Source organism: Equus quagga, chromosome 7, assembly GCF_021613505.1.
Source record: "Equus quagga isolate Etosha38 chromosome 7, UCLA_HA_Equagga_1.0, whole genome shotgun sequence".
NCBI classification, from domain to species: Eukaryota; Metazoa; Chordata; class Mammalia; order Perissodactyla; family Equidae; genus Equus; species Equus quagga.
In genome coordinates, this window is record NC_060273.1 from 2,703,312 (window position 1) to 2,729,465 (window position 26,154).

The 26,154-nt window shown below is 58.4% G+C and overlaps 2 protein-coding genes across 8 annotated transcripts; both read left to right on the top strand.

Annotated features, from left to right (window-relative positions):
- The first annotated feature begins 37 nt into the window (after positions 1-37).
- Positions 38-14,212, top strand: FLYWCH1 (FLYWCH-type zinc finger 1). Of its 2 annotated transcripts, none has more exons than XM_046668231.1 (8): positions 38-915; positions 1,203-1,664; positions 2,735-3,187; positions 3,325-3,588; positions 6,803-7,066; positions 8,025-8,297; positions 9,102-9,174; positions 13,108-14,212. In XM_046668231.1, exons 1-8 carry the CDS (start codon positions 582-584, stop codon positions 13,145-13,147), a joined length of 2,163 nt encoding a protein of 720 aa, XP_046524187.1. In that variant the 5' UTR covers positions 38-581; the 3' UTR covers positions 13,148-14,212. The 2 variants fall into 2 exon arrangements, with proteins under 2 accessions (XP_046524187.1, XP_046524189.1); XM_046668233.1 differs by having other exon boundaries at positions 1,206-1,664.
- Positions 14,213-21,230: 7,018 nt separating this feature from the next.
- Positions 21,231-25,136, top strand: KREMEN2 (kringle containing transmembrane protein 2). 6 transcript variants are annotated; one of them, XM_046667284.1, is made up of 8 exons: positions 21,231-21,787; positions 22,023-22,197; positions 22,968-23,059; positions 23,159-23,283; positions 23,482-23,635; positions 23,989-24,513; positions 24,601-24,679; positions 24,926-25,136. In XM_046667284.1, exons 1-8 carry the CDS (start codon positions 21,253-21,255, stop codon positions 25,134-25,136), a joined length of 1,896 nt encoding a protein of 631 aa, XP_046523240.1. In that variant the 5' UTR covers positions 21,231-21,252. The 6 variants fall into 6 exon arrangements, with proteins under 6 accessions (XP_046523240.1, XP_046523242.1, XP_046523239.1 ...); XM_046667286.1 differs by having other exon boundaries at positions 22,730-23,283; XM_046667283.1 differs by having other exon boundaries at positions 22,968-23,283.
- The last annotated feature ends 1,018 nt before the right edge of the window (positions 25,137-26,154 follow it).

The window sequence follows — 26,154 nt, forward strand, 5'->3', positions numbered from 1 at the left end:
GACTGGCCTCCCAGCTCCGTGCTCCATGGCTGTGTGGGTGGCCCCGCCGTGCCTCAGCATCCTCACCTGTAACCTGGGGCAATAAGAATGATGAGCTTTCATACTATGGGGCTGAAGGTGAAATGGAAAATCCTGTGCAAACGCTGCACCCCGTGCTCAGCACCTGCGGGCCTCGATTCAGAGTCACTGTTAGCAGCACCTCGGTACCCTCCACGCCCCTGAGAGCTCTGTGGTTTGCAAGCTTTACATTCAGGAAAGTGAGGTTTGGATGGGGCGGGGGCGTGTCCCCTTGTGGGCCCAGAGAGGAAGTGGCCCAGCAGAGGCCCTGGCCCAGGGGTCTCTGGCTCCCTTCAGGTCCTTCCCCACCTCGCAGCCCCGGCCCCAAGCAGCCCCATGTGCCCTGACCTCCAGCCTGGATCCGTTTTCCTGAGTCCCAGGCCCAGGGCGCCTCCCCTGACGGGATTCTGCCTCTTCCCTTAGGACGGAGCCCCTGGATTCCCAGCTTCCTTGTCAAGGAGGAGGAAGGACATCCATCTGCTGGGGCCTGAGTGTGGCCTGGGGGACAGGCCATCGGTCCCGGAATGCCCCTGCCTGAGCCCAGCGAGCAGGAGGCTGAGAGTGTGAAGGCCGGCCAGGAGCCGTCCCCTGAGTCCCCTGAGCTGGGCACAGATGTCATCCCTGCAGCCCCCACAAAGCCCAAGGAGTTCTCCAAACTGGTCCTGCTGACAGCCTCCACCGAGAATGGGGATGGAGTGGACTCCCAGCCCAAAGGAGTGCCCTGCACCGTGTCCCTGGAGATGTCTGGTGCTGACACCCTGGCCAGGACCCCCCACATCCTGCCATCAGAGGAGCAGGGGGGTGCAGTCCAGCCAAGCCCCCTGGCCTCTGAGCAGAAATGCAGCAAACCAGACACAGGTGAGTTGCGGGCCTGCTGCCCCTGGCCCCACACCTTTATGGTCCTGCATGCTCAGACTTGGGCCTGGCTCACCCCGCTTCCTAGCAGGGTAACCTTGGCCATCCTGTCCCTGTCCTGAGCCTAGCTTCCTCATCTCTAATCACGACCCTGTCCCTTGTTGGTGTGATGATTGCAGGACATTAACCCTGTGTGCCCCCCAGTGCTCCCCTCCACACCCCTGACCTCTAGCCTTGCTCCATGCTGGCTAACCCCGCATCAGCTAAACCCAGCCTCCCCTTGCCCTCAGCAGCCCCCAAGCCCCTGGAGTTCCTGAGGACCCCATTTGGGGGCCGCCTCCTGGTCCTCGAGTCCTTCCTGTACAAGCAGGAGAAGGCCGTGGGCGACAAGGTCTACTGGAAGTGCCGGGAGCATGCCGAGCGGGGCTGCCGGGGCCGGGCCATCACCCGTGGGTCACGGGCCACAGTGATGCGGGACCACTGCCACCCACCCGATGAGGAGGGCCTGGAGGCCCGGCGCCAGAGACAGAAGCTGCCCAGCCCAGCCCTTCCGGAAACCTTAGGGGGTCCCCAGAGCCCTGGAAGCCAAGTGGAGGAGCCACTGGAGGGGGTGGGCCCATGGCTGTGCCCCCAGGAGCCAGAGTCTGCCCCAGCACTGCTGCTGAGCAAGCCGGCCCCGGAGGAGGAAGAGGGGCTGCGAGCCCTGTCGCTGCTCAGCCTGCCCCCCAAGAAACGCCCGACACTGGGGACCGGTGAGTGTCCCTACCCTGGCTCCACTCGGGCAGGCAGGAACCTGCAGGCCCTTTTCTGTGCCCAGATAGAAATGTGGGGTCCCATGTGGTTTTTTAATGTGCTCAAAGTCAGAACAACTTTTAAAAGTATAATCATTAAGCCCATGGACTAGAACTAGTGCTCCTAAACCAGGGGTCCTTCTGGAATTTTCTGATGCAGCAGGGTGGGTGTGGGGTCCAGAAACGTGAGTTTTCACAGGCCCCGTGTGATTCTGGTAACCCATGAAGATTCTGTTGACCTTTGGGAAGGTCAGCTTAGTGAGAGTCTTGAGTTTTGGGCCCAGGTTCAAGTTCCAGCCCCACCTCACTTTGCTGGGTGGCCTCAGATCAGTAACTGGGCTTCTGGAATTTCTGGAGCTTTATCCTAAGATGAGTGAGAGCCTAGAAGTTTGGGAGACTAGGCATTTGGTGCGTGGGAAGTGCTCGGCGCTGCTCCAGCAGCTGGTAGACAGAGTCTTCGAGGTTTTGATTGCCCGTAACTGGGAGTGGGGCTTGGTCCCGAGGCTGGGGGCCTCCTGACCCAGAAAGGATTCAAAGATTCAATGGTTTAAGGCAGCCGCCCCCCTGGGTACCTGGGGCAGGGCGAGCCAGAGAGAGACTTTATTTTTCACTGTGAATCACTTGGTACCAGTGGCATTTTATGGCATGTGCATGTATTATTCCAACAACGGATAAGGTTTTCAAACAAATCCTAAGAAAAAGTATGGCCAGGAGTGACTGAGCACATGGCTGTGTAGTCAGAGCCAGCTCGGCCCTTCCCGGTGTGTGACCTTGGATGCAGCATTTAACCTCTGAGAGCCGTGGCCTCCTCTCTGACCACCGGCAGAGGAACCGAAACTCCCCCGTGGGTTGCTGGGTGTGGGGTCAGTGGGAATGGACCTGGGGCCCCCACACGCCCAGCTCAGGGGAAGCCATGGTAAATGTCACTGGAAAGGAGAACAGGACATGGCCATGCTCCCCTAGCCCACATCCCCCCACACCCCAACCTGCTCCCCTGGGCCGGCTGTGACCACCCTGGATCCCTCCTCCAGGAGAGCCCCGGCCCCTGGAGTTCCTGAGGACATGCTACGGGGGCAGCTTCTTGGTGCACGAGTCCTTCCTCTACAAGCGGGAGAAGGCCGTGGGGGACAAAGTGTACTGGACTTGCCGGGACCACGCGCTGCACAGCTGCCGCAGCCGGGCCATCACCCAGGGCCAGCGGGTGACCGTGATGCGCGGCCACTGTCACCCGCCTGACATGGAGGGCCTGGAGGCCCGGCGGCAGCAGGAGAAAGCCATGGAGACACTGCAGGCTGGGCCGGGAGGTCCCGGGGGCCAAGTGGACAAGCTATTCCAAGGCGTGGACAGCCTGTTGTACCGCAGGGGCCCCGGCAGCCTGACGCTCACCAGGCCGCGGCCAAGGAAGCGTGCCAAGGTCAAAGATAAGGGCCTGGTCCAGCCCCAAGCCTCGCAGGGAGCCCCTGAGGACCAGGATGAGGACCTGGGTGAGTCCTCCACACCCACTGGCCCAGGGGTTGGCCCCTTCAAGGCTGGTTTCCTAAGGTCCTGGGAGGTGGGAGGGGGCCCCTGAAGCCCCAAGTTCCTACCTCCCTCTCCTGAACCCGCTCCGATTTGTCCCCAGGAGGCCCTGAGTTCCTGAGGACCCCGCTAGGGGGCAGCTTCCTGGTACATGAGTCCTTCCTCTACCGGCGGGAGAAGGCGGCGGGGGAGAAGGTGTACTGGACGTGCCGGGACCAGGCCCGCATGGGCTGCCGCAGCCGGGCCATCACCCAGGGCCAGCGGGTGACCGTGATGCGCGGCCACTGCCACCCGCCCGACCTGGGGGGCCTGGAGGCCCTGAGGCAGCGGGAGAAACGCCCAGGCTCAGCCCAGCGGGGCAGCCCAGGTAGGATGATGGCGGAGCAGGCCTCAGGGATGAGCAGGAGATGCAGCCAGCCAGCCTTGCCCACTTGACCTCCCATGTCCCCAGCAGATGCCCTGTCCTTCCTCCCTGCAACACTCTGGAAGGAGTGAGCCCTCTCCTCTCACTCTTTCCTTTCCTCCCTTCCCCTCCTCACCCACCGCATCCTGCATCCTGCCCTCTGTCGGGTGGGGTCCTCACCCTCCCGCTCAGACCGCCCGCCTGCCCCCACGCCTCTGCAGCACTTGCTAGACCAAGCTCCTTCCTCCTGCTCCTTTTCTCGTCATAAGAATTGACAGGATGGACAGAGGAAGCTATTGCACAAGGCCAGTCTCTCGTTTGTATGGTGGGTAGATGACAGTTCCCAGTGACAGGACGCCTGACAGACCGGGTGGCGGAGGGTGTATTTTCATGTAATTGATTTCTTTGCCCCTCTAGCTGTTCTCCATAAATATCTATTGTCGTCCCTGAGGGATCCATGACGAGGGGCACAGCCCCACTCTTGTCGTCTGTGCCCCCCTGGGAGGCGCCACGGTGCTGGTGTTCTGCTCTCGAGGTCACCATACCGTGAACACTCTCGTCCTGTCCTCCTGAGCAGGGTGGTTTCAGCCCGGCCGTGTCTCCGTCCAGCTCCCCATTTGGTCCGGCACCTGCCTCTCCTTCGGGCCCCGTTCCTGCCGTGTTCTGAGGCCTGAGTCTCCCATGCTTGAGGTCTCTGGTTTCGTTTCCTTCTGACTCTCTTTTTATTCATTTCCACATAACTTCTGTGGACAAGGAGGTGTTGCCACAAGACACAGGGCAGCCCCTGCAGGGTCCTCACCCCCAACTCCCACCCAGAGAACCCCTCTGAGCGCCTTCCATTGTTTTTCGGGGAGTCTGCCGCCCCATTTCTTAATATGCGCTTTCACTGCTATCAGTTGGTGTTGTAATTTCCTTGTGGCCTGTGGCCTTCCGGGGAGAGGCAGTAAGGACTCAGCGGTCCCCCGCAGCCCGCTTCTCACAGGTCCTGCAGGTTTTGTTTTCGTGTTATTGTAAACATCTGCTCACGGCTGAGCTGGGAGTGCGCTGCGGCCTGTTTCCCTCCTTACGCGGCTGTTTTCTCTGCAGCCCGGTGGCTCCTTTGTTTGTGGGCCTCGTGTTCTGTGTGCCCCTCCTGCTCACGTGTCACTTCAGCCCATCAGCAGAAGCTCTGGGTTCCGCTCCAGGCCCCCCAGCCCTGCCACCCCCTGTCCCGGGGGTCCCCTGGGCGGGATGCCTGCTCTGGGCCCCGCTTTCTCTTGCTCGGTTTACTCCCTTGTCTTTCGAAGCCCCTCCTCTAGTCAAGCGTCCCTGGAGCTCACGCTGTTGAGACCCTGTGTGCCTGAAGATGGCTGCCACCTCGCCTCACACGTCATCCAGTCCCTGTTCTTGGGTGGCCCGCAGCTTTCTGAGGACCGACCCTAGGCGTGTGGTGGCCCTTTGCTTGCAGTTTTTGGGTCGTGTCTCCATCCCTGTGGCACCTGGCTGTGCTGGGGGCAGTAGGGGCCTTTTCAGGCCAGAAGCTCGGTCCTTCCCTCTGGTTGGTTTTCTCCTGCTCCTCGATACCCTCCACTCCCAACTCTCTTTCTTTCTGTTGCTCCTGTTTGTCAGATGTCCGTCTGCCTGGGACCACCATCTGTGACATTTCTTCGAGTTTGTCTCCGGTCCTTCTGTTTACTTTGACTTTTGCTCTCGTGTCTGAAGGTCTCCTGTGTGGTCCGTCATCCAGGGGCACAGCAGCCCCGTCTCTCCGGCCTCTGGCCGTAGCCTTGTTCCTCTGAGCTGCGGTCTCTGCCTTTTAAAGCAAAGCTTCTCTCGCGTGTCCCGTGATCTTGGCCGTCTGCTCCTGTTTAAGGGGAGACTGACATGCTCTGCACGGGGGCGCGGCCCGGGCGCTGAACTGCAGGAGGCTGCTGTGGCCGTGGCCTCCACCTCGAGACCCCGGACGTCGCCTCTGTGGGTCCGCAGGCTGGTCGGTGCCCACAGGACGGCCTCCCACAGGCGGCTCAGCCTGGCTGCCGCAGTCATTCCGGGACTCGGGCAGGGAAGTGGGTGGACATGTCGGTTCCAGATGCAGACTTCCACTATCTCCGCACCGGGCACGGGAGCTCCCATCTCATTGCTCTTCACACAGATCACCTTTACCCAGCCGGCTGTTTAGGCCTGCCCTGGACCTCACCTTCAGAGGGACCTTGCTGCCCCAGCTCAGCCACTGGCCTGCACTGTGCTCAGTGGCCTCCCCTCTGGGCTGGCGGTTTGCCGAGTGTGACCACACACCCCCTCTTCTCTGCCTCCAACACTCTGTCGGTGCCTCTGTTCTGCTGCCCTCCCCCTCCTTTCCAGATCTCTGGCCTGTGCCCTGTGCCTTCATCCTTTCTCAGTGGACATGTTTATCAGTCACATGGCTCCGCTCCATGGCCAGAGGCCCCTCCCTGGCCCCGCTTCTCCAGGGTGCCCTCACCCCCATGGCCTCTGCTGTTCCCCTGTCTATCTCCAGTCCTCTGTGTGATCCTGGTGCCTGGACAAGGGAAGAGAGTCTGGGCAGAAGCACACGGCCACCTCCTGGCGTCCTCCCTCTCCACATGTCCCAGACAGCAGCCACACACTCCTTGCCTTTTCTCCCACCCTGGGTCAAATCCCCGCCCAGCCTGGCTTTCCAGGAGTGGACCCTTGACCCTTCTACAGCCCCATCGCCCACTGTGCACACAACGCCCATTTCGTTCCTGATAGCTGGTCCCCCAAAGGGACCGTCCACTTATTCCTCCAACTCAGCAGGGACCGCGTGGCCCTATGTATCCCCTCCCCCCATCGAGGGCACCTAGGATAAGTGAGGGGACATAGCAAAGACACCTCCTTCTGCAGGCACTGTGAGGTGGGGACAGACCCCTGCCTTCAAGGGCCTCCACCTCACCAGTCTCCCGCCTCCCTTCACTCCCAGGCTTGGGAAAGGAGCCCCCCAGAGCTGAGGCTAGGCTGGGTTTGGGGGTGGGGGTCTGTGTCCTGGGCTCGGGGCTGTCTCGCTATGAGGCAGTGGGTGCAGCGTGGGGGCCTGTGGGTCTCACTCTGGGAGCTGTGCTGCTTTTGGTGCTGAGAATGGGGGCCACACCCCACCTCACAGCTCTGCTCCAACGCCAGGGCTCCAGGCTCTGCCTCCCCCAGCCCCTCTCCGATTTCTCCCCAGGAGGCCCTGAGTTCCTGAGGACCCCCCTGGGGGGCAGCTTCCTGGTCTACGAGTCCTTCCTCTACCGGCGGGAGAAGGCGGCGGGGGAGAAGGTGTACTGGACGTGCCGGGACCAGGCCCGCATGGGCTGCCGCAGCCGGGCCATCACCCAGGGCCCGCGGGTGATGGTGATGCGCAGGCACTGCCACCCGCCCGACCTGGGGGGCCTGGAGGCCCTGAGGCAGCGGGAGCAGCTCCCCTGCCCGGCCCAGAGGGAAGGCTCAGGTGCGGGCATAGGGGCTGGCAGGCACTAGGCCCTGCTCTCCCCGCTGGCTTGGCAGCCCTGGGGGCCAGCCCCAGAACACAGGCTGGGGGCTACCTGATGGGACATTCTGCAGTGGCCCGTGTCCAGCCAGGGTCCCACCATGCACATCAGTCTGTCCACCTGGGCTGTGGGCTCCCTGTGGGGAGGGTATTGGCCGGGACCACCCTCACAGTGCTGGTTCTATCTGGATTGGTGGAGAGAAACCCACTCTGACTGCTAGAGATAAGGAGCGTGGGAGCCCGGGCATTACTGGCAGCTACAGGAAGGGCTTGGCACCCATTTATGGGACAGTCCCCCTGGACCTTGAGGACCCTCTCTGGGTCTCTCTAGTGTCTTTTTTCCTCTATCTCCCCTCTCCTCTCCCTCCCCCCCCACTGCCCCCCCCCCCCACACCCCCAGTTCTCTCTGGCCATCACAACCCCAACATTGCATGACCTTTCAGTTCAGGTTCTTAAAAGTCACAAGAGAGAGAGTGGATTAGTTGCCAGCTGGCTGAGGGGAGGGTGGACATGGAGCCAGGTGGCCCCTGCTGTGTAGTCCAGACCAGCCATGGGCCTCCCAGAATGTTCCAGCGCCGCCCCTGCCGTGGGGTCTAGCCAGCAAGTGTGGAGTCAGAGCAGGATTGCTCCATTGGGTTTGAGCGACTGCAGGGCCAGCCTCCCCAAGCTGCATCAGAGCCCTGAGAAAGAGACGGGGTGTCAGGGCTGTGGGCCCTGGGCTGGCAGCCTGAGCATCAGTCCCCAGGGCCCCACAGCATGGGTGGGGGAGGGCAGGGGGGCGTTGGAGGGGGCTTGAAGTTTCCTGGCTGGGGCAGGCTGGTGGGACAAGGGAAACAGCCTCTTTCCCTGGCACCCAGGCTCTGTCCCCTGCTTTCAAGGCCTGGCCCAGGCACCCCACTAGCATGTCCTGTTCCCTCAGGAACCCTCCGGCCTCTGGAGTTCCTGAGGACTTCCCTCGGGGGCAGGTTCCTGGTGTACGAGTCCTTCCTCTACCGGAAGGAGAAGGCGGCGGGGGAGAAGGTGTACTGGATGTGCCGGGACCAGGCCCGCATGGGCTGCCGCAGCCGGGCCATCACCCAGGGCCAGCGGGTGACCGTGATGCGCGGCCACTGCCACCCGCCTGATCTGGCGGGCCTGGAGGCCCTGAGGCAGCGGGAGCGGCTCCCCAGTGCGGCCCAGCAGGAGGACCGAGGTACAGACAGGGAGGTTAGGTGCAAAAGAGCTCTCCCCTCTCCTGGCTCCTCCTGAACCTGAAAACACACCTATGTCTGGCTCCTCCTTAAAAACAACTCCCCTTCTAACTAGACTTTTCTCTCCTTCCTTTTATTCTAAGAGGTCTTGACTTTTTATGGATTGCAGTCTCTTTTGAAAATCTGTTGAAAAACATTAACTACCCCAGAAAAACGTACTAATGTGTGTGTGCACGTGTGCATGCCGCGCACACACACGTGAACTTTTACACATTATTAACTTTACTGAACTGAAAATGGGCTCCTTACACATAAACAGAATACAAAGCCAGTCTTTAGGTAGCATCGTGTGTGTCATAGTAATTCGTGTAAATACGAAGGACCACATCTTATAAAATACAGAAATGAGTCCAAGTTGTATAAAACAACCGAGAGAAACTTCATTTCTGCTTAATACGAAAAAGGAGATTTCCATGAGGAAGCCACCATTTGCCTTAAACAAGAAGAAGTTGGTGCCTTTGGTGAAGGACGGATCATGCCTGATAGCGAGTTGGTTCCCAGTCTTTTTGAGGATGAGGTGAAGACTGACTCTTAGCATCTCAAGTAGCTTATTTTACCAGACACAGGAACTTTGGGGCATTAGAAAACCAGAATTCCCAATGACTCTGCAAATCAGAGTCATTCTGCCTGGTTTCCCGTCTCCTTAAGGCCTTTAGGTCATCATTACAGGGTGGGGGCCTTTGGCTCTAGAAGCTTCAACAAGAAAATAATTATCAATCCATGTTTTTTATTTTTTTTTTCCTCAGAAAAGATAAAACTTCTGCCTAAAGTTCAGCTGTGCCTCAAGACGTGTTCTCCTGAAAGCCAGCAGACTTACGGGTAATTGTATTTGTTACCTAATGCTGCATCACAAATAACCCCAAAACTTAGTGCCTTAAAACAACAAATATTTACTCTCTCTCCGTTTCTGTGGGCCAAAGTTTCAGGAGTGGTTGGGCTGAGTGGTTCTGGTTCAGGGTCTCTCATGAGGTTGAAGGAAAGATGTCAGCGGGGCTGCAGTCACCTGAAGACTTGAGTAGGGCTGAAGGAGCCACTTCCAAAATGGTGCCCATTCACTCACATGGCTGTGGGCTGGAGGCCTCAGTCCCTCACTGTATGGACCTCTCCTTAGGGCTGCTTGAGTGTCCTCAAAGATAGCACCATCTTCCCCCAGAGCGAGTGATCCAAGAAAGAGAGCAGGGCAAGAAGCAGGTCACCAACAACAGCAGAATTCATATCCTTTTCAAGCACGCATGGAACATTCTCCAGAATAGACCTAATCTAGGCCATAAAACAATACTTCATAAATTTAAAAGGATTAAAATCATCCAAAGTATGTTATCTGACCACAGTGGAATGAAACTAGAAATTAATAACAGAAAGAAATTTGGGAAACTCACAAATATGTTAAAATTAAAACCACTAAAAAACCACTTACTCAAAGAGGAAATTAGAAAATAATTTTAAGTGAACAAAATGGAGTTACAGCATACCAAAACTTATGGGATGCAGGTAAAGCAGGGCTTAGAGAGACGTTCATAGCTGTGAATACTTACATTAAAAAGCAGAAAAATCCAAATCAGTACCTTAAACTTACATGTTAAGACACTAGAAGAAGAACAAAATAGGGGCCACCCCGCGCCGAGTGGTTAGTTCACGCTCCGCTGCGGCGGCCCAGGGTTTCACCAGCTCAGATCCTGGGCGCGGACATGGCACTGCTCATCGAGCCACGCTGAGGCAGCGTCCCACATGCCACAACTAGAGGGACCCACAACTAAGAATATACAACTATGTACCGGGGGGCTTTGGGGAGAAAAAGGAAAAAAATAAAACCTTAAAAAAAAAGAAAAGAAAAGAAAATACCAGCAAACTGAATCCAGTGACAAAAAAAAGGATCATACACCATGATGAAATGGGATTCATCCTAGGAATGAAAGATGGCCTTAACATCTGTACATCAGTCAACATAACACACATTCGTGCAGAACAGACTTAACATAGCAGGCCTCCAACCGCCGTCCTTAAAACAGCCTGCTTGCAAGGGTGACCCCTAGCTGGCCTCTAGGACTCGACTGGTAAATAGTTCCCTACACGGATGCAGCACTGTCCTGGAATGATAGCAGTTGCTCACTCTTATCTCTTTGTACAAAGAATGTGATTTTTGCTGAACACAGCTTTCCTTCTGAAATTCTGGAGTTTCAGTGACTACAGCCAGGCACCCAGACACGGTGTGTCTACGTGGCCGGCCCCCAGTAAAAACCCTGAACTCCTAGGCTCAGGGGAGCTTCCTTGGTAAACAACACTTCACACAAGTCATCACAGCTCCTTGCTGCAAAATTAAGCGCATTCTGTGCAACTCTGGTGGGAGACGACTTTGGAGGGTTGTGCCCGGTCTCCTCTGGGCTTCACCCCAGATGCTTTTCCCTTTTGCTGATTTTGCTTTGTATCTTCTCACTGTAATAAATCTTAGCCATGAGTATGACTAGCTGCTGAATCCTGTGAGTCCTTCTAGCAAAATCACCAAAGCTGGGGGTGGTCTTGGGGACGCCACACAGCATGTCAATAGAATAAAACACAACACATGAACGCTGAATAGACACAAAAAGCATTGGATGAAATCCAACACCTCGTGATAAAAACACTCAACAAATTAGGAATAAAAAGCTATCTCAACCTGATAAGGAGCACCCATGAAAACCCCACAAGTAACGTCATACTCACTGGGGACAGACTGAGCGCTTTCCACCACAGCTCGCTCCCACCACTTCCATTCAACACCGCACTGGAGGTTCTAGCCAAAAAAAAGAAAGAAAAGACATCTAGTTTGGAAAGGAAAAAGAAAAACTCTATTGGTGGATGATATATAGAAAATCCTAAGGAATCCACTAAAAAACTATTGGAACTAATAAACAAGTTCAGCCAGGTTGCAGAGTACAAGATCAATATACAAAAATTAATTGTATTTGTATACACTTTCAATGAACAATCCAAAAGTCAAATTAAGAAAACAGTTCAGGGGCCAGCCAGTGGCACAGCAGTTAAGTTCTCACGTTCTGCTTTGGCGTCCCTGGGTTTGCCAGTTCGGATCCCAGGTGCAGACCTAGGCACCGCTTGTCAAGCCTTGCTGGGGCAGGCATCCCACGTATAAAGTAGAGGAACATGGGCATGGATGTTAGCTCAGGGCCAGTCTTCCTCAGCAAAAAGAGGAGGATTGGCAGTAGTTAGCTCAGGGCTGATCTTCCTCAAAAGAAAAAAAGAAAAAAAAAAGAAGGTGAAAAGACAACCCACAGAATGCACAGAATGAAACATTTGCAAATCATATATCTGATTAAAGACTGGTATCCTGAATATCCAAATAATTCTTATAACTCAACAATAAGAAGACAACCCAATTAACAAATGGGCAAAGGGTCTGAAAAACAGTTTTTCAAAAATTTAATTTCTTTTATGAAGCCCAAGATATACAAATGGCCAATAAGCATAATTAGAGATACTCAACATCATTTGCTTGGAAAATGCAAGTCAACACTCCAGTGAGATACACTCCACACCCACTTGGGAGGCTGTAATAAAAAAGACACACAATAACAAGTGTTGGAGAGCATGCGGAGAAACTGGAACCCTCATACTCTCAGGGTGGGAATATAAAGTGGTGCAGCCACTTTGGAAAACAGTCTGGAAGTTCCTCAAAATGTTAAACAGAGAGTGTATGTTTACCTAGTGATTCCACTCCTAGGTGTATACCCAAGAGAATTGAAAGCGTGTGTCCATACAAAAATGTACACTAATGTTCTAATCAACATCACTCATAATAGCCAAAAAGTGAGAACAATCCAAAATGTCCATTAGTGGGTGAATGGATAAATAAAAAGTGATATATCCATACAGTGAAATATTATTCAGCCATAAAAAGGAATGAAGTCCTGACACATGCTACAATGTGGGTGAACCCTGAAAACACGCTCAGTGAAGGAAGCCAGACAGAAGAGAGAGCCTAGCATTTATATGAATTTTATATGGAATGTCCAGAATGGGCAAATCCATGGAGACAGAAAAGAGATGAGTAGATTTCTAGGGCTAGAAATGTGGGAGGGTGAGAGCTGAAGGGTCTGGAGTTTCTTTTCGGGGTGATGAAAATGTTCTAGAAGTGATTGTGGTGATGGATGCACAACTCTGTGAACACACTAAAAACCATCCAATTCTACACTTTACATGGGTGAGCCATATGGTATGTGAATTATAGCTTAATAAAGCTATTTCTAAAAAAGGCAGGAAGCCCGGTGACTTTTACGACATTGTCACACCCCATCACTCCTACTTTACTCTGTTCGTTGGAAGTCAGTCACGCATCCAGCCCACACCCAAGCCGAGGGAATAGGCTCCTGCACTTGGAGTGAGGAATATCAAAGAACTTGTGAACATGTTCTAAACCGTCACAGTAATACAGGAGAACTTTATGTTTCTTGACAAAGAATCTTGAAAAGGCCAGGGTGTGAGTCCCAGTGACTTCTGCGGCAGGAAATGGGACTTCTCAGGAATGTTGGGTGTTTCCTCCAGGACATGCTAGCATGGAAAGCTGGGAATTCCCCAAATCTATGTTGTGGAGCAGGTCACATTTTAAAGGGATTGCTATGTATGTATATGTGTGTACAGCAATGATCTAGTTGATGGTTATCTCTAAGGAAAAGGGTTACAGGAATCCCTAACTTTCTATATTATCTATTTCCGCCACCTTTGGATTCTGATAATGAATGCGTGTTTCTCTGCAATCAGGAAGGTCACAGATAGAGAACTTGGCAGCGAGTCCCACTGAGGCCACTCTCCTCCAGATTTGAGCAGAGAAGCCTCACGAGTTGCCAGCGTCCAGGATGCTCTTCGTCTGCACGGGACCCCACCCGGCATTTCCCACCCGGTTAGAGTTTGCCTGACAAAAACTTGCACTCTTCCAAAGCGTCCGTGGCCTTCACATCTCCTCACGACGTCTCCCAGGAGGGATATTTTGATCGTGTCTTCGTGCCGGCAAAGAGGAGCCCCAGGAGCGGGGCGGCTTGCAGGCCTGCCTGACGTAGGGAAGGCTCCGACCTCCAAAAGAGCTGAAGAAGCATCTTTTGACAAAGACACCTCTTCCCTGCTCTGCGCTCACAACCGTCTGTTTTCAGAGCACGCGAGCGACGTTGCCAAGGACTTTCCCGTCGGGTGTGGCCCTGCTTCATCCAGGGCACCTCGGGGGAAGTTCCTGCTTCTTCAAGCTGAGCTGAGCTGCTCTGCAGAGCTCCAGGCACCCCACTGGGCCTTCATGCTCCGGGCTGCATCCATCCCTCACGGTGACAGGGCACGCCAAACCAGAAGCCTCACTACACCCTCTGTCGGACTTTCTTTCCTTTGCTGTTTCCAACTTAAATTAAACCCAGTGTCCACGATCCCCACGGCAGGTGTTGTTCCCAGCAGTGGGAGCCGGCCCAGATGTCCGCAGGAAGGCGGCCCTGGGCAGACACTCCTGATGAGGCCAGTGGTGTCCTGGGTTGCCCAGGTTCATCTGATGCAGGAGGAGAGGCAGACCAGATAGCAGCAGAGGCGCATCCCCTCTCCTGTCTGGTAGAGGCGCAGAGAGCTAGTCTAGCTGGTCCGAGGAGAAGAGGGCTGACATCCTCTGGGAACTCCAGAGGCTGCTGCTTGCTAACAAGGCCACGTCCTTGACAGCGAGTTTTCTTGCCCTCATCCTGTAATCACAGATGGAGCACACAGCGGGAGGCTCCCTCCCTCCTGGCAAGCTGGCCATGGAGCCTGCCATCCAGCTGTGGGACAGTGACAGCTCGAGTCCCCCCCCACTGTCCCTCTGCTTATACATTTCCCCCAATAAACCCTATTTTATATCTCACCGTGTAGAGCTGCTGTGTGTGTCCACATCCCTTATGCAACCACTATTGGCTACCACGAAGCCACACACTCCACGTGTCTCAGTGCCACGGGCTTAGAAGTGACGGAGTGCTTGGGCAACACCCTGGGGGAGACCCCCTCATCTGGGACAGTGCCAGATCACCTGGCCCAGATGTCAGCCATACCAAGAGGGGGTGGGGGTCCTCTGGAGGGGTTGCTGAGGGCTTTGCTCCAAGCCCACAGAGGGCCGTGCGGCCCCTGCTGGCCATTCCCTGACCCTGATGTCACTGAAAGAGAGGCCTGGATTCTCTAGGCACCTCTCAAACTGAGTCCTCCCTGACTCATTTTCACAAGCTGGAGCAAGCTTAAAACAGAAACAGCACCCCCAGGCAACGGGGGGTTAGACACCCGAGACCCCGGCTACCTTCACACTGACCCATTACCTGACACGACTGCCGGCTCCCCGGCGCCCCCACCTCCCAGCCTTGCCAGCAGTCAGGACGGCCCAGTGATGGGACAGGCCACCTCCCAGGTGGGAGGCAGGTGTCTGCCAAAGCGCCCCTCATGCTGATGGCCCTCAGCAGTGGACACTCAACACCAGCTACGTTTCAGGCAGTGCTCTTGGCATGCTGCCCCAAGACAGTGACCTGCCCATGGCTAAGGCCAAAGACATGGCCCTGTGGGGACAGACATGACGCCCCAATCCCAGAGCCATCTTCGTGTCACAAATGTGCATGCCCATGGGAGGCGGCCACACCGACAGGAAGGCACCTAGACTCAAAAGAATGGTCAAGTTTGTGCCGCCACCAGTCGGGTCTCTGCTCAGCCCCATCGTGGACGGGGGACCTCGCACAGGCCCGAGTGACTGGCAAGAAGCATTGAGTCGCGGCAGCCCCTGCCACTTGCAAAGCCTGCTCTGCCGGCCGGGTCCGCAGCCTTCCCAGCGGGGCCTCTGCAGGACCAGCGACTTCCCCAGGCCCGAGTCCTATGCCATCAGCCTGGCTGGGCTCTGGGCAGCCAGACATTGGGGTGCGGCGTGAGGAGACTCAGAGGAAGGACATGGCTTCACTCCGCTCCTCAACATTCGCGTTGGCGAGGGCCGGCGCACTGTCCGTCTTCCCCACACCCGCTTTGACCTCAGAGGACAGCTGGATGGGCCATGTGGCTCAGACTGAGGGCTCCCAGATGGACAGGAATTTGGATACTGGTGGCGCCATGGGTGGCCCCACGACCACTTAGCCACTGAGCTCCAGAGGCTTCCCCCTCATAAGTCCACTTCCCCCATGGTTCCAGAGCCAGAGATGTCCCCTGCCCTGTCCCTGTCAGAGAGCAAAGAGCACAGGGGCAAGTCCCTGTCTCAGAAGCTGGCCCCTTGGGCACAGTGACAACTTGGTGGGGCTGCCCTCATCCTCCCCTGCTCCCACACTGCTGCTGGTTTCCCCCAATAAACCCTATTTTATTGTGTCTGTACCACACGGCACTGGTAGTGTGTCTCTGTGCCCCTATGCGTGACAGTGCGTAACGTCTCAATCATGAAATTTAAAATAAAAAGTTCACAAGGAGTAGCAAAAGTACCAAGGAGAAACTCAAATTTCTAAAGTGGGGTGCAGCAGTCAGCTCTAGGAGCCCCAGCCCCAGTCCCTGTCCCCACGGTGATGAGGTGTGCCTCATCGAAACGCTGCTCATCGACCCCTCTCCCTCTTCTGGTCCCCACTCTGCCTCCTGTCCCCATGTCCTCTGTCAAGACAACTTCTGCAGGGTGGCAGGGACCCTCGTCACTGAAATCAACGGATGCTTCTCAGAGCTCGCCTTCAGCCACCCCTCCTTGATTCCTGCCCAATGGCCCCTCCTGGGTTCTCCACCCACCTCCCTGTGTCCCCTGCCAGCCTCCCTCCTGGGCTCCTCAGCCCCTGCCAGCCTCTGAGTGCAGGGGTTGGAGTGCTGGGGACTGGACCTCAGCCCTTTTCTGCCCAGCCTCTTTTGGGGTTCCCAGTTTGTCAACATGCAGCCCCAGCCTGGGCCTCTCTTCTGCAAGCAAGCCTGCATGTCCAGCTGCCTCCAGGGCCTTGGTCCTGGGCATCCCATGGGCACTGGGCACAAGCGGTAAAAAAAGTGTCTGCCTGTTGTCCTCCTCATCTGATGGCTCCACCACATGCCTAGAAACCCAGAGCTGTCCTCGATGCCACCCTGCCTGTCCCTCTGTCCTGTCAGCTGTCAGCGCACACTAGTGCCACCCTGCCTCGTTCTTTTTTAGTAACAGCTTTATTGAGATATAAGCCACATATCATGCAATTCGATGGCTGTTAGTATATTCACAGAGTTGTGCCTCCGTCACCACTGTCTGATTCCAGAACATTTCATCACCCCGAAAAGTAACGCCTGACCCGGTAGCACTCACTCCCTCTGCCTGTCTCTTTCCTATGTGTTAAGGCTGATGGGGGTTCCTTCCTCTGGCGCTGGGGGGGTTTGGGGAATCCAGGTGTCTTAGTCCTCTAGGACTGCCATAACGAACACCATAGACCATGGGGTGGGGGCCTTAAACAACAGACGGTGGTTTCTCACGGTTCTGGAAGCTGCAAGTCTGAGACCAGGGTGCAGGCACGGTCTGTTTCTGGTGAGGGCTCTCCTGGTTTACGATGGCCACCTTTTTGCTGTGTCCTTACATGGGGGTGTGGGGGAGCTAGCTAACTCTGGCCTTTTCTTATAAGGCACTAATCCATCATGAGGTTCCACCCTGGCCTGAACCCCTCCCAAAGGCCCCTGAGACCATTACATTGGGATTAAGGTTTCAACATATGAATTTCGGGGGGTCACGCATTCAGTCCATAGCACCAGGTAAGGCACTTACATAGTAAAGATGACCTTTTAGGCAGTGCTTGTATTAATAAACGTCCCCATCCCTAGGCCCCTGTGTCACCTGGAGCCCCAGCCTCTCGCCTGCATGAGCACAGCAGCCTCCATTGTCCCCTCTCTGTATTCTATCCCCATGACACTTGGTGGGGGGTGGCTTTTCTAAAACGCAATCCCGTCAGGCAACGCCTGCCCCGGGTGTTCTCTCCCTAGTGTCCACATCAGGTATGACTACCTGGTTTAAGGACTAGAAGCCAAAAGTACCCAAAGGGGTCTCTGGAGACCAACCAAAGACAGGTGAGCCGCCAGCCTCAGGCTGCACCCTCACCACAGCTCTGCAGAGCCCAGACTCTCCTGGCTGCCCACTCCCCTGTCCCCCCGAGGGCTCTGAGGGCACCAGACAGGCCCCTCTGCTTTGGCAATAAGGAGGGGCCCTGACACAGGCTTTGGGCCTAACAACCCTGCTCAATGCTTCAAAGAAGGGAGAAGAATTTGCCTAGCATGCAGCAAGCACTCATAAACATTGGATAAAGATGTGATTGACTGAATGACCGATGAAATGCATGAGGGGAGGGCAGGGTGGACGTGGGTGGGAGTCCTGCTTGGGTCTCTCTGTCCCATGTCTGTTGGACTCTGGCTGGTGAAAGTGATTCACCTGTCCATTGACAGACGAAAGGATAAAGAAAAATGTGGCCTATCCCTATGGAATATTATGCAGCCTTAAAAAAGAAGGAAGTCCTATGCTACATCATGGAAGAACCTTGAGGACATGATGCTAAGCAAAATAAGCCACTTATGAAAGAACAAATACTGTATGATTCCACTCATATGAAATAGCTAAAGTCGTCAAAATCATAGACACAGAAAGTACAAAGGTGGTTCCCAAGGGCTGGGGGAAGGGAGGCAGAATCAGTGTTTAATGGGTACAGAGTATCAATGTTGCAAGATGAAAAAGTTAGGGATCAGTTGCACAAGGATGTGAATATACTTGGCTGCTGAACTATTCACTTACAAATGGTTAAGATGGGAAACTTAATGTTATGTGTTTTTCACCATGAAAAAAAGAAGAATGAGTGGATGGCCAAGTGCCAGACGGTGCCTGCAGCAAATGTCTTTCTCCCACAAAATAAAGAGATAGGCTCTAGCTGCTGGAGGGGCTGCAGAGGGTAAGAGTGGGGAGTCAGACAACAGTTGGGAGAGCCCTTTGTCCAAGTAGGACGTGGTAGTGGCCTGGACTAGGGAGGTGGCAGCAAGGATGGAAAAGGGACAAGAGATAATAAGAGATGTTATGAGTTGAACTGTGTCCCCGACAGTTCACGTGTTGAAGTCCTAACTCCCAATACCTTAGAATTTGGCTTATTTGGAAATAGGTCACCACAGATGTGATTAGTTAAGATGAGGTCACACTGGGGTAGGTTGGGCCCCTAATCCAATATGACTGATATCCTTATATAAAGGAGAAATTTGGACACAGACACGCACTCAGGGAGAAGGCCACATGAAGATGAAGGCGGAAATCGGAGGGATGCTTCTACGAGCTGAGGAACACCAGTGACGGCCAGCAAATCGCCAGAACCTGATCAAGAGGCATCAATAAATTCACCGTCACAGCTCTCAGAGGGGACCAACCCTGCTGACATCCGGGCCTCAGGCTTCCAGCCTCCAGATTGTAGACAATCAATTTCTGTTGTTTAAGCCCCTAATATGTGGTGCTGTTACAGCCCTAGGAAACCAATGCTGGAGACAAGAACTGGAGAGGGGTGGGAGGGTGTATTAGTCAGGTAGGCTGTGCCAGCTGCTGTAACAAGCAAGCCCCCAATCTCAGTGGCTAAACACAATAGATGTTTATTTCTCACTCATGCAGAGTCCCAAGCTGATACTTCTCTTTGGTGGCACCTTCCACAAAGTCACTCAGGAATCCAGCTCCTTCCATCCTCGTCTAGCCCTGGGCATCCCCTCCATTCAGTTGGTGAATGGAGGAGACAGAAACTGAGGCCATCATAGGCCAGACGTGGTGGGGACCTACATCAGCGCTTCCCAGACTTTAACACCTGGAGATCTTGTTAAATGCAGGTTCCGATGAAGGAAGGCTGGGGCGGAGCCTGAGAATCTGCATTTCTAAGTTCCTGCTGATGCTAATGCTGCTGGTAGGAACCCTCCCTTCGGGTCCTCGCTCCAGCCCGCACGCCACTCACCTGGACTCACTCGTGTAGCCACACTTGAGGCAGGGGAGGAGAGGAAGGGAGGTGCAGGTGTTTGTGCAGGACCTGGAGGACTTGGGATCAGTAAACACAGGTGGATAGGGGCAGACAGGAGCCGACCCTCCCACAACAGCAGTGCCATCGCTGCCAAGGGACCAGGGGGAGGTCTTGACTGGAACTGCAGGGCCCTTCAGCAGGGGGCCTTTCTGAACTCCCCAGAAGTGGTGGGGGTGAGGACCCAGACCTGCCTTAGTTGGAGATTCCATGAGTCCCCTGGGACTGGAGCTCGCAATCGGGACACCGCCTCTCATCCCCCAGCCTAAGTTTTGAAACTGAGCATCCCCTCCCTCTCATCTGATACCCCCTTTGTAGGAAACTGAAGCCCACCCAGACTAGAGGGTGGAAGTGCAGTGGACCAGATGGACAATCCTTTTTGATCACCCTCTGACCAGAGAAGGGATCAGTTCCTCCTCCACTCCTCCCTCTGCCCCCATTGGGCACATGGGATCCTGGGAGTCTCTGCCCACCTCCTCCCCTTTCTTCTGTGGGGCTGAGACCTTGGACGATGAGGATTCCCATGCACCCCCATCACCCATGGCCCAGTCCTGCCGCCCCAGGATGCTTTCCGTGGGCCATAGCCTGGGACTATGCCAGCAAGCTCGGCAGCCCCCGCACTCGTGGGCAGGAGGGAGAAGGGGACCAGCTTGACAGGTGGCCACCTGCTGCTCCCTCATTAGGGAGGCGTCAGGCCGGTTCCCAGGGCGGCGGGCTAGTGCGTGCAGGTGAGACTCCCAGTCCTGTGCTCAGCGGGGCCAGGAAACCTCCAGGCGAGCTTGCGCCAGCCTGGCTGCTGAGAGGGCTGCCCCACGAGGCGACCCAGGTGCCAGCCTCGCATCTCAGAAAGCCCACCTCCTTGCATCCCCACGCTCCCCCAGACCCAAGAGCCTGCGTGTGAAGCACTAACTGTGACGACTCCGCCGGTCCCTCACCGCCTGGCCACCTTGGCTTTTCTAGAATCCTCTCTGCGCCCCCCATCTTGGGGGGCGGGGAAACTGACAGGGCAGGGACAGGTCTTCCCGGGCTGGACAGCCTGGTGGGGGCCTGGTGAGGGGTGGAGAGGCTGGACTGAGGGGCAACGGATCTGGACGGGGAGGGGCCGCTCTGGGCCCCCGGCCACCACCCGCCTCCTCGCTGGCCCCCACCCCCGCCCTCCCACGCACCTGCGTTGGCCTCCCCCCAAGCCCTGGGGGCAGCCGGCGGGCGGCGCTGGGAGATCAGAGGACTCGGAGGAGTCGGGCCCAGGGGGAGGGGGCGGGGAATTTCCCCCCACGCCTGCCTGGGCCTGCTCCCCTCCCCCTCCCCCGCCAGGTTGGGGGGCACCGCTGGGGGAATTCCTCAGCGCTGCGAGGGCTCCGGCGAGCCTGGGCTAGGGGTCCCAGGAAGAGAAGGGGGAGGAGAGGAGAGGACAGGCTGGGACCACGGGCGCAGCTGCCTTCCTCCCCAGACACCAGCTGCCCCTGCCTGTCCAGGACTGAGCATCCACCATTCCCGCCTGTCTCGCGGGTGCGGGGGGCAGGGAGTGGCACTTCCACCGTCAGGCGAGAGGCGTCGGGACCTGCGGAGGGAGGGGTGTGAGGATCCGATAGAGGGTGTGCGTGTGAGCGTCTGACGATGAATGGGAGACTGAGTGGGAGTACGTGCGTGCTCTTCGTTCTAGAGTGCCTGTGAGCGGGAGACTCCGGGGTATCCTGGGGGCCTCGCCAGTAGGTCCTGTATGTCCCCCATTAGGGTCCTTCTGTCCACCAGCCTGGCCTGGCCTCCTCCACACACTCCCTCTAGAACCTGCACCGACCCTGAGAGGGGGAGGGGGCGGGGAGGCGCGCGCCGGGACGCCGAGGGTCCCCAGACGAGGTGGGGGAGGCGGGCGTGGGAGGCGTCTGGACCTGCTGCCTCGGCTCCAGTCTCGGGCGGAGCTTCCCGGCCTCGGGGGATGGGATGGGGAGGGAGGGACCCAGGGGGGAGGGACCCGCGGAGGGACGCGACGGGGGCAGGAGCCAGCGCGTTAGAGACCTGGGCGAGGGAGACTCAGAGAGCGAGGCGCAGCGGGAAGGGGCGGCTGTGGAGGCCGAGGCACAACCCCGAGTACGGAGAGGCAGAGACGGAGAACGCCCCTGGCCAGAGACCACCCTCGGGGAAACCCCCAGTAGGGACAGGGACAGAGAGACGCCTCCGGGGCAGAAACCCTGGGAGGCAAATAACCCCGGAGCTATTTCCCCCGCCCCAGACGGAGAGCGCTGCCCAGAGTGGGACGAGGATAGACGGTCAGGGGACAACGTCCACCATGTGGCCTGGGAGACCCCGAAGCGACCCCGGGGGTGGCACGCGCCGTGTGTGGGCCAGGGCTACCTCTCCTTGGTTTGGGGCGATGGGGACACGGGCCCGGCAGGGCCTCCTCCTCCTCCTCCTCCTCCTCCGCCCACTGCTGCCGCCACGCGGGACCTCCGCAGGGAGCCTGCATAGCCCAGGTGAGTCCCAGCCCGGCGACTGGGCCGTGGTCACCACTCCCTCCACCTCCTCTGCTCCTAGGACCTGGGTCCCGAGGCTGGGGAGGGGACAGAGCAGGTGGCGGGAGCAGCTGAGCAGCCCAAGCCCTGCGGGCGCCGGGGACACTGGCTGGGGAGCGAAGCGGGAGTTGGCGTCGGCGGATGAGGATGCCGGGCGAGGGTCCAGACCTCCCCAGACCCCGCCGTCGCCGTGCAGGCCTGTCCGAGTGCTTCCAGGTGAATGGCGCCGACTACCGCGGCCACCAGAACCGTACAGGCCCACGCGGGGCCGGCCGGCCCTGCCTCTTCTGGGACCAGACGCAGCAGCACAGCTACAGCAGCGCCAGCGACCCCCAGGGCCGCTGGGGGCTGGGCGCGCACAACTTCTGTCGGTGAGGGGCGGGGCAGGGGCGGGGCCTGTACTGGGGCGGGGCCTCCGTGTGGGCGGGGCTGAGGTCTCCACTGGGCGAGTAAGGGGTCCGCCAGGAGGGTCTGGAGGCGGAGCCTAAGCGAGGGGCGGGCCTAGCCTGCGCTGGGGGCGGGGTTGGGAGCTGGGATAGTCCTCGGCCGTGGGGTCTGGCCTTTCGTGCCCAACTTCTTGAGAGCCTGACGCAGGGCCAGGAGCCCAGGGCCAGTGCTGGGCGCCCAAGGGGCTTGTGCGGGCACGATCTAGTTAGAGGCGAGCCCTGGGGTGAGGGGCTGGGTGGGCTCTTGCTCTACCACTTCTTCGCGCGGCTTCTACTGGCTGTGACCGAGGGACTGGGGGCTTAGAGCCACGTCTGCTGTCTGGAGCGGCAGAGCCCCAGCGCAGCCGAAGGGCACTTCTCTGCTGAACCGCAAGGGACGTGGCCGAGGCCCATGGCTGGGTGGGGGGCGAACACTACAGATGGCCTCAAAGTCCTCATACACTACGTCTCGTCCTAGCAACAGCTGAAGCCCTAAAATCAGCCCTCAGGGCCCCTTTAATGGCTTCCCACGGCCTGCTCAGAAGTCGACATCCAGAAGCACGTGGAGCAAACCAGAATTCGTGCGAGGACGGAGAGGAGCGCTCAAATAACCTCCAACACACACGGGGCCAGTTTCCGAATAGGCCGTGGGGCGCGGCCCGGGATTCGTGGCTCTTGGGGCTGTGGGCTTCCGATCACTTCTCCCCCTCTCGCAGGAACCCAGATGGTGACGTGCAGCCATGGTGCTACGTGGCCGAGACGGAGGAGGGCATCTACTGGCGCTACTGCGACATCCCCACGTGCCACAGTGAGTGGGCCCGGCTGGACGAGGGTGGGACCGCGCGGCTGCCCGAGGGAGTTGGCTTTCGGAGGCGTGTGACAGAGCCCGACTCCGCTGCCCCCTCAGTGCCCGGGTACCTGGGCTGCTTCGTGGACTCGGGGGCACCCCCGGCCCTCAGCGGCCCCAGTGGCACCTCAACCAAGCTCACGGTCCAGGTGTGCCTTCGCTTCTGCCGCATGAAGGGCTACCAGGTATTGCCCGCCGGCCCCGACCAGTGACCCCCGACCTTGACCTCAGGACCCACATCAACTCCCGACTCTGACGCCAAACCTTGACACTGACTGCTGAACGTCCAGCCCGATTCCCATTTGCGACCCTTACCCCTGGCTTCCACCACCCCACCCCTATCTCGCTCCCTGCCTCTGGGGTCACCGGGTCTGTGCCCCCAGCTGGCGGGCGTGGAGGCTGGCTACGCCTGTTTCTGTGGCTCTGAAAGCGACCTGGCCCGGGGACGCCCGGCCCCGGCCACCGACTGTGACCAGATCTGCTTTGGCCACCCGGGCCAGCTGTGCGGCGGCGACGGGCGCCTGGGCATCTACGAAGGTGAGAAGTGGGCGGGGATGAGGGACCTGGGTGAGGGGAGGAGTCTGGGTGGGACCCTGAGCGCGGTGACCCGATAGGGAGCGGAATCTGGGACCCGGAGGCAGTAGGCTGGGGGCGGGGCCCGAAGAGGACCAGGCTGGGGGCCGAGGGCGGGGTCTGGGTGAGGGCGGGCCCCCAGGAGGGGATTAATAGCGTGGGGCGGGGCCTAAGGAAGCGGCTGGAGGGGGCCCGCCGAGGCAGTGGGGCCAGCCTGGGGGCGGGGCCTAGCCGCGGGGGGCGGGGCTCCAGCGTGAGGCCCCGCCCCGTGAGGGGAGAGCCCGGGGCCGGGTTCTGACCGCCGGCCCCGCCCACAGTGTCCGTGGGCTCCTGCCAGGGGAACTGGACCGCACCTCAGGGCGTCATCTACTCCCCGGACTTCCCGGATGAGTACGGGCCGGACCGGAACTGCAGCTGGGCGCTGGGCCCGCCGGGTGCCGCGCTGGAGCTCACCTTCCGCCTCTTCGAGCTGGCCGACCCGCGCGACCGGCTGGAGCTGCGCGACGCCGCCTCGGGCCGCCTGCTCCGCGCCTTCGACGGCGCCCGCCCGCCGCCGCCCGGGCCGCTGCGCCTGCGCGCTGCCTCGCTGCTGCTCACCTTCCGCAGCGACGCGCGCGGCCACGCGCAGGGCTTCGCGCTCACCTACCGCGGTGAGGCCCCGCCCGACCCCCCTCCGCCAGCTCCCCCGCCACCCTGCTTCACACCCCTCTCCGCAGGGCTGCAGGACGCTGCCGAGGACCGGGCGACCCCCAGGGGCTCTGCCCAGACCCCCGCAGCGCCCCTCGAAGGGGCCAACGTGAGCTGCAGCCCCCGGCCTGGGGCTCCGGAGGCTGCGATGGGGGGTGAGGCGAGCGGGCGTGCGAGGCGGGAGGGAGCTTGGGGAGCGGCCCCTCCGGACCCTTGTCCTCACTGGACCCGTGTGCCCGCAGCCCGGGTCTTCTCGACGGTGACGGCCGTCTCAGTGCTGCTGCTGCTGCTGCTGTCGCTCCTGCGCCTGCTGCGCCGACGGTGCGCGCGCTGGGGCAGGGCTCGAGGGCGGACCCAGCCCGGGACCTGACGCCTCGGTGCCCTGGGCGCGGGGTCCCTGGTGGGAAGCTAGGGCCACGAGGGGAACGGGGCTGGGAGGAACTCCTGGGTTCTTGAAGGATGAGGCCTTGGGGCCACACAGGGAATCTCGCGCAGGATCGCAGGCCAGTGCAGGATGCTGGAGGTGAGATTGGTCAGGGGTTGGGCTGACCTCTGCTGTCTCTCTAGGAACTGTCTGCTGACTCCGGGAAAAGGGCCCCCAGCATTGGGTCCTTCCCGAGGCCCTGGGAGAAGCTGGGCCGTGTGGTACCGTCGGCCTCGAGGAGTAGCCCTGCCCTGTCCCCCCGGAGACCCCCAGGCTGAGGGTCTAGCCACGACTTACCGGCCCCTTAGCGCCTCCAGCCAGAGTTCCCTGCGCTCACTCATCTCTGCTCTCTGACTCGGGACCCCCAGGGTCCACGGGACCCTCGGCCAGCGGAATGGACACCTGAGATGCTATGCCACACTCTACCTTGGTCCTCCGCCCCTTTAAGGGTAGCTCGGCCTCTGGTTACCTCGCGGAGGCCAGACGTCGGGCAGGAAGCATCTGGTGCTATTATTGGGAACTTGGCTTGATCCTCGGATTCCAGGTGGTCGAGGCCAAAGGGCAAAAGGAATCCGGCTCCCCTCCTCATAGACCTTGATACCGGGGTCTCTGATTTCAAGGGTCTTTGAGCCCCTCTTGGAGTGGTCCTGGACTGCTGCCCTAAGTGAAATGTGAGAGGTCAACAAAAGTGGTCAAAAGACCAGCCATAGACTTTGAATAAAGGACCTATTTTGGTACAGGACTCCACCAAGTTCTCACGTGGTGGGAAAGGCTGTGTTAATGAGGCTGCTGGAGCCAAGGGTTGGGTGTGTCCATGCAAATTAAGGGCATTCCAAGCAAAGACTTCTCGGACCCTCCTGGAATGCAAAGGACTGAAAAGCCCCGGAGACTGAAGGATGGGTGGGCGCGTCCTGGAGAAGGGAGGAGGAGGAGGCGGGTTGTGGGTGGGGTTACGCACAAAATGGGATGCCTTCCTGGGCCCTCTTTAGGATCAACCTGGGCGGGGACCCACTTTTCTCCCCTGGCCCTCTCTCTTCCCTTCCGTTTCCTGCCTGTCCTGGGTGGTGCGCCATGTGGGCGGTAACGGGGAGCGAGTTTGGCAGAGCCCAAGTTCGAAGAAGCCTGAGGCCCGGGCATCTCAGCGCGCCTTCCTGCGCTCCGGAGGAGTCGGGCTGTTGGAGAGATCAGCCCTGGAGTGGGGGCGCGCCGGCTCCAGACCTGACCGGTCCAAACGTCCGGGGCCGGCAGCACCTTGGACAGAGCCCGGGCAGCGGGGTGGGGCTGGGTGGTGGGGCTGTGCCCTGGACAGTGAGTGCCCAGGAGTGCGTCGACGTGTGGGTCGCGCGGAAAGCCCGGGCCCACACTGCGGGGG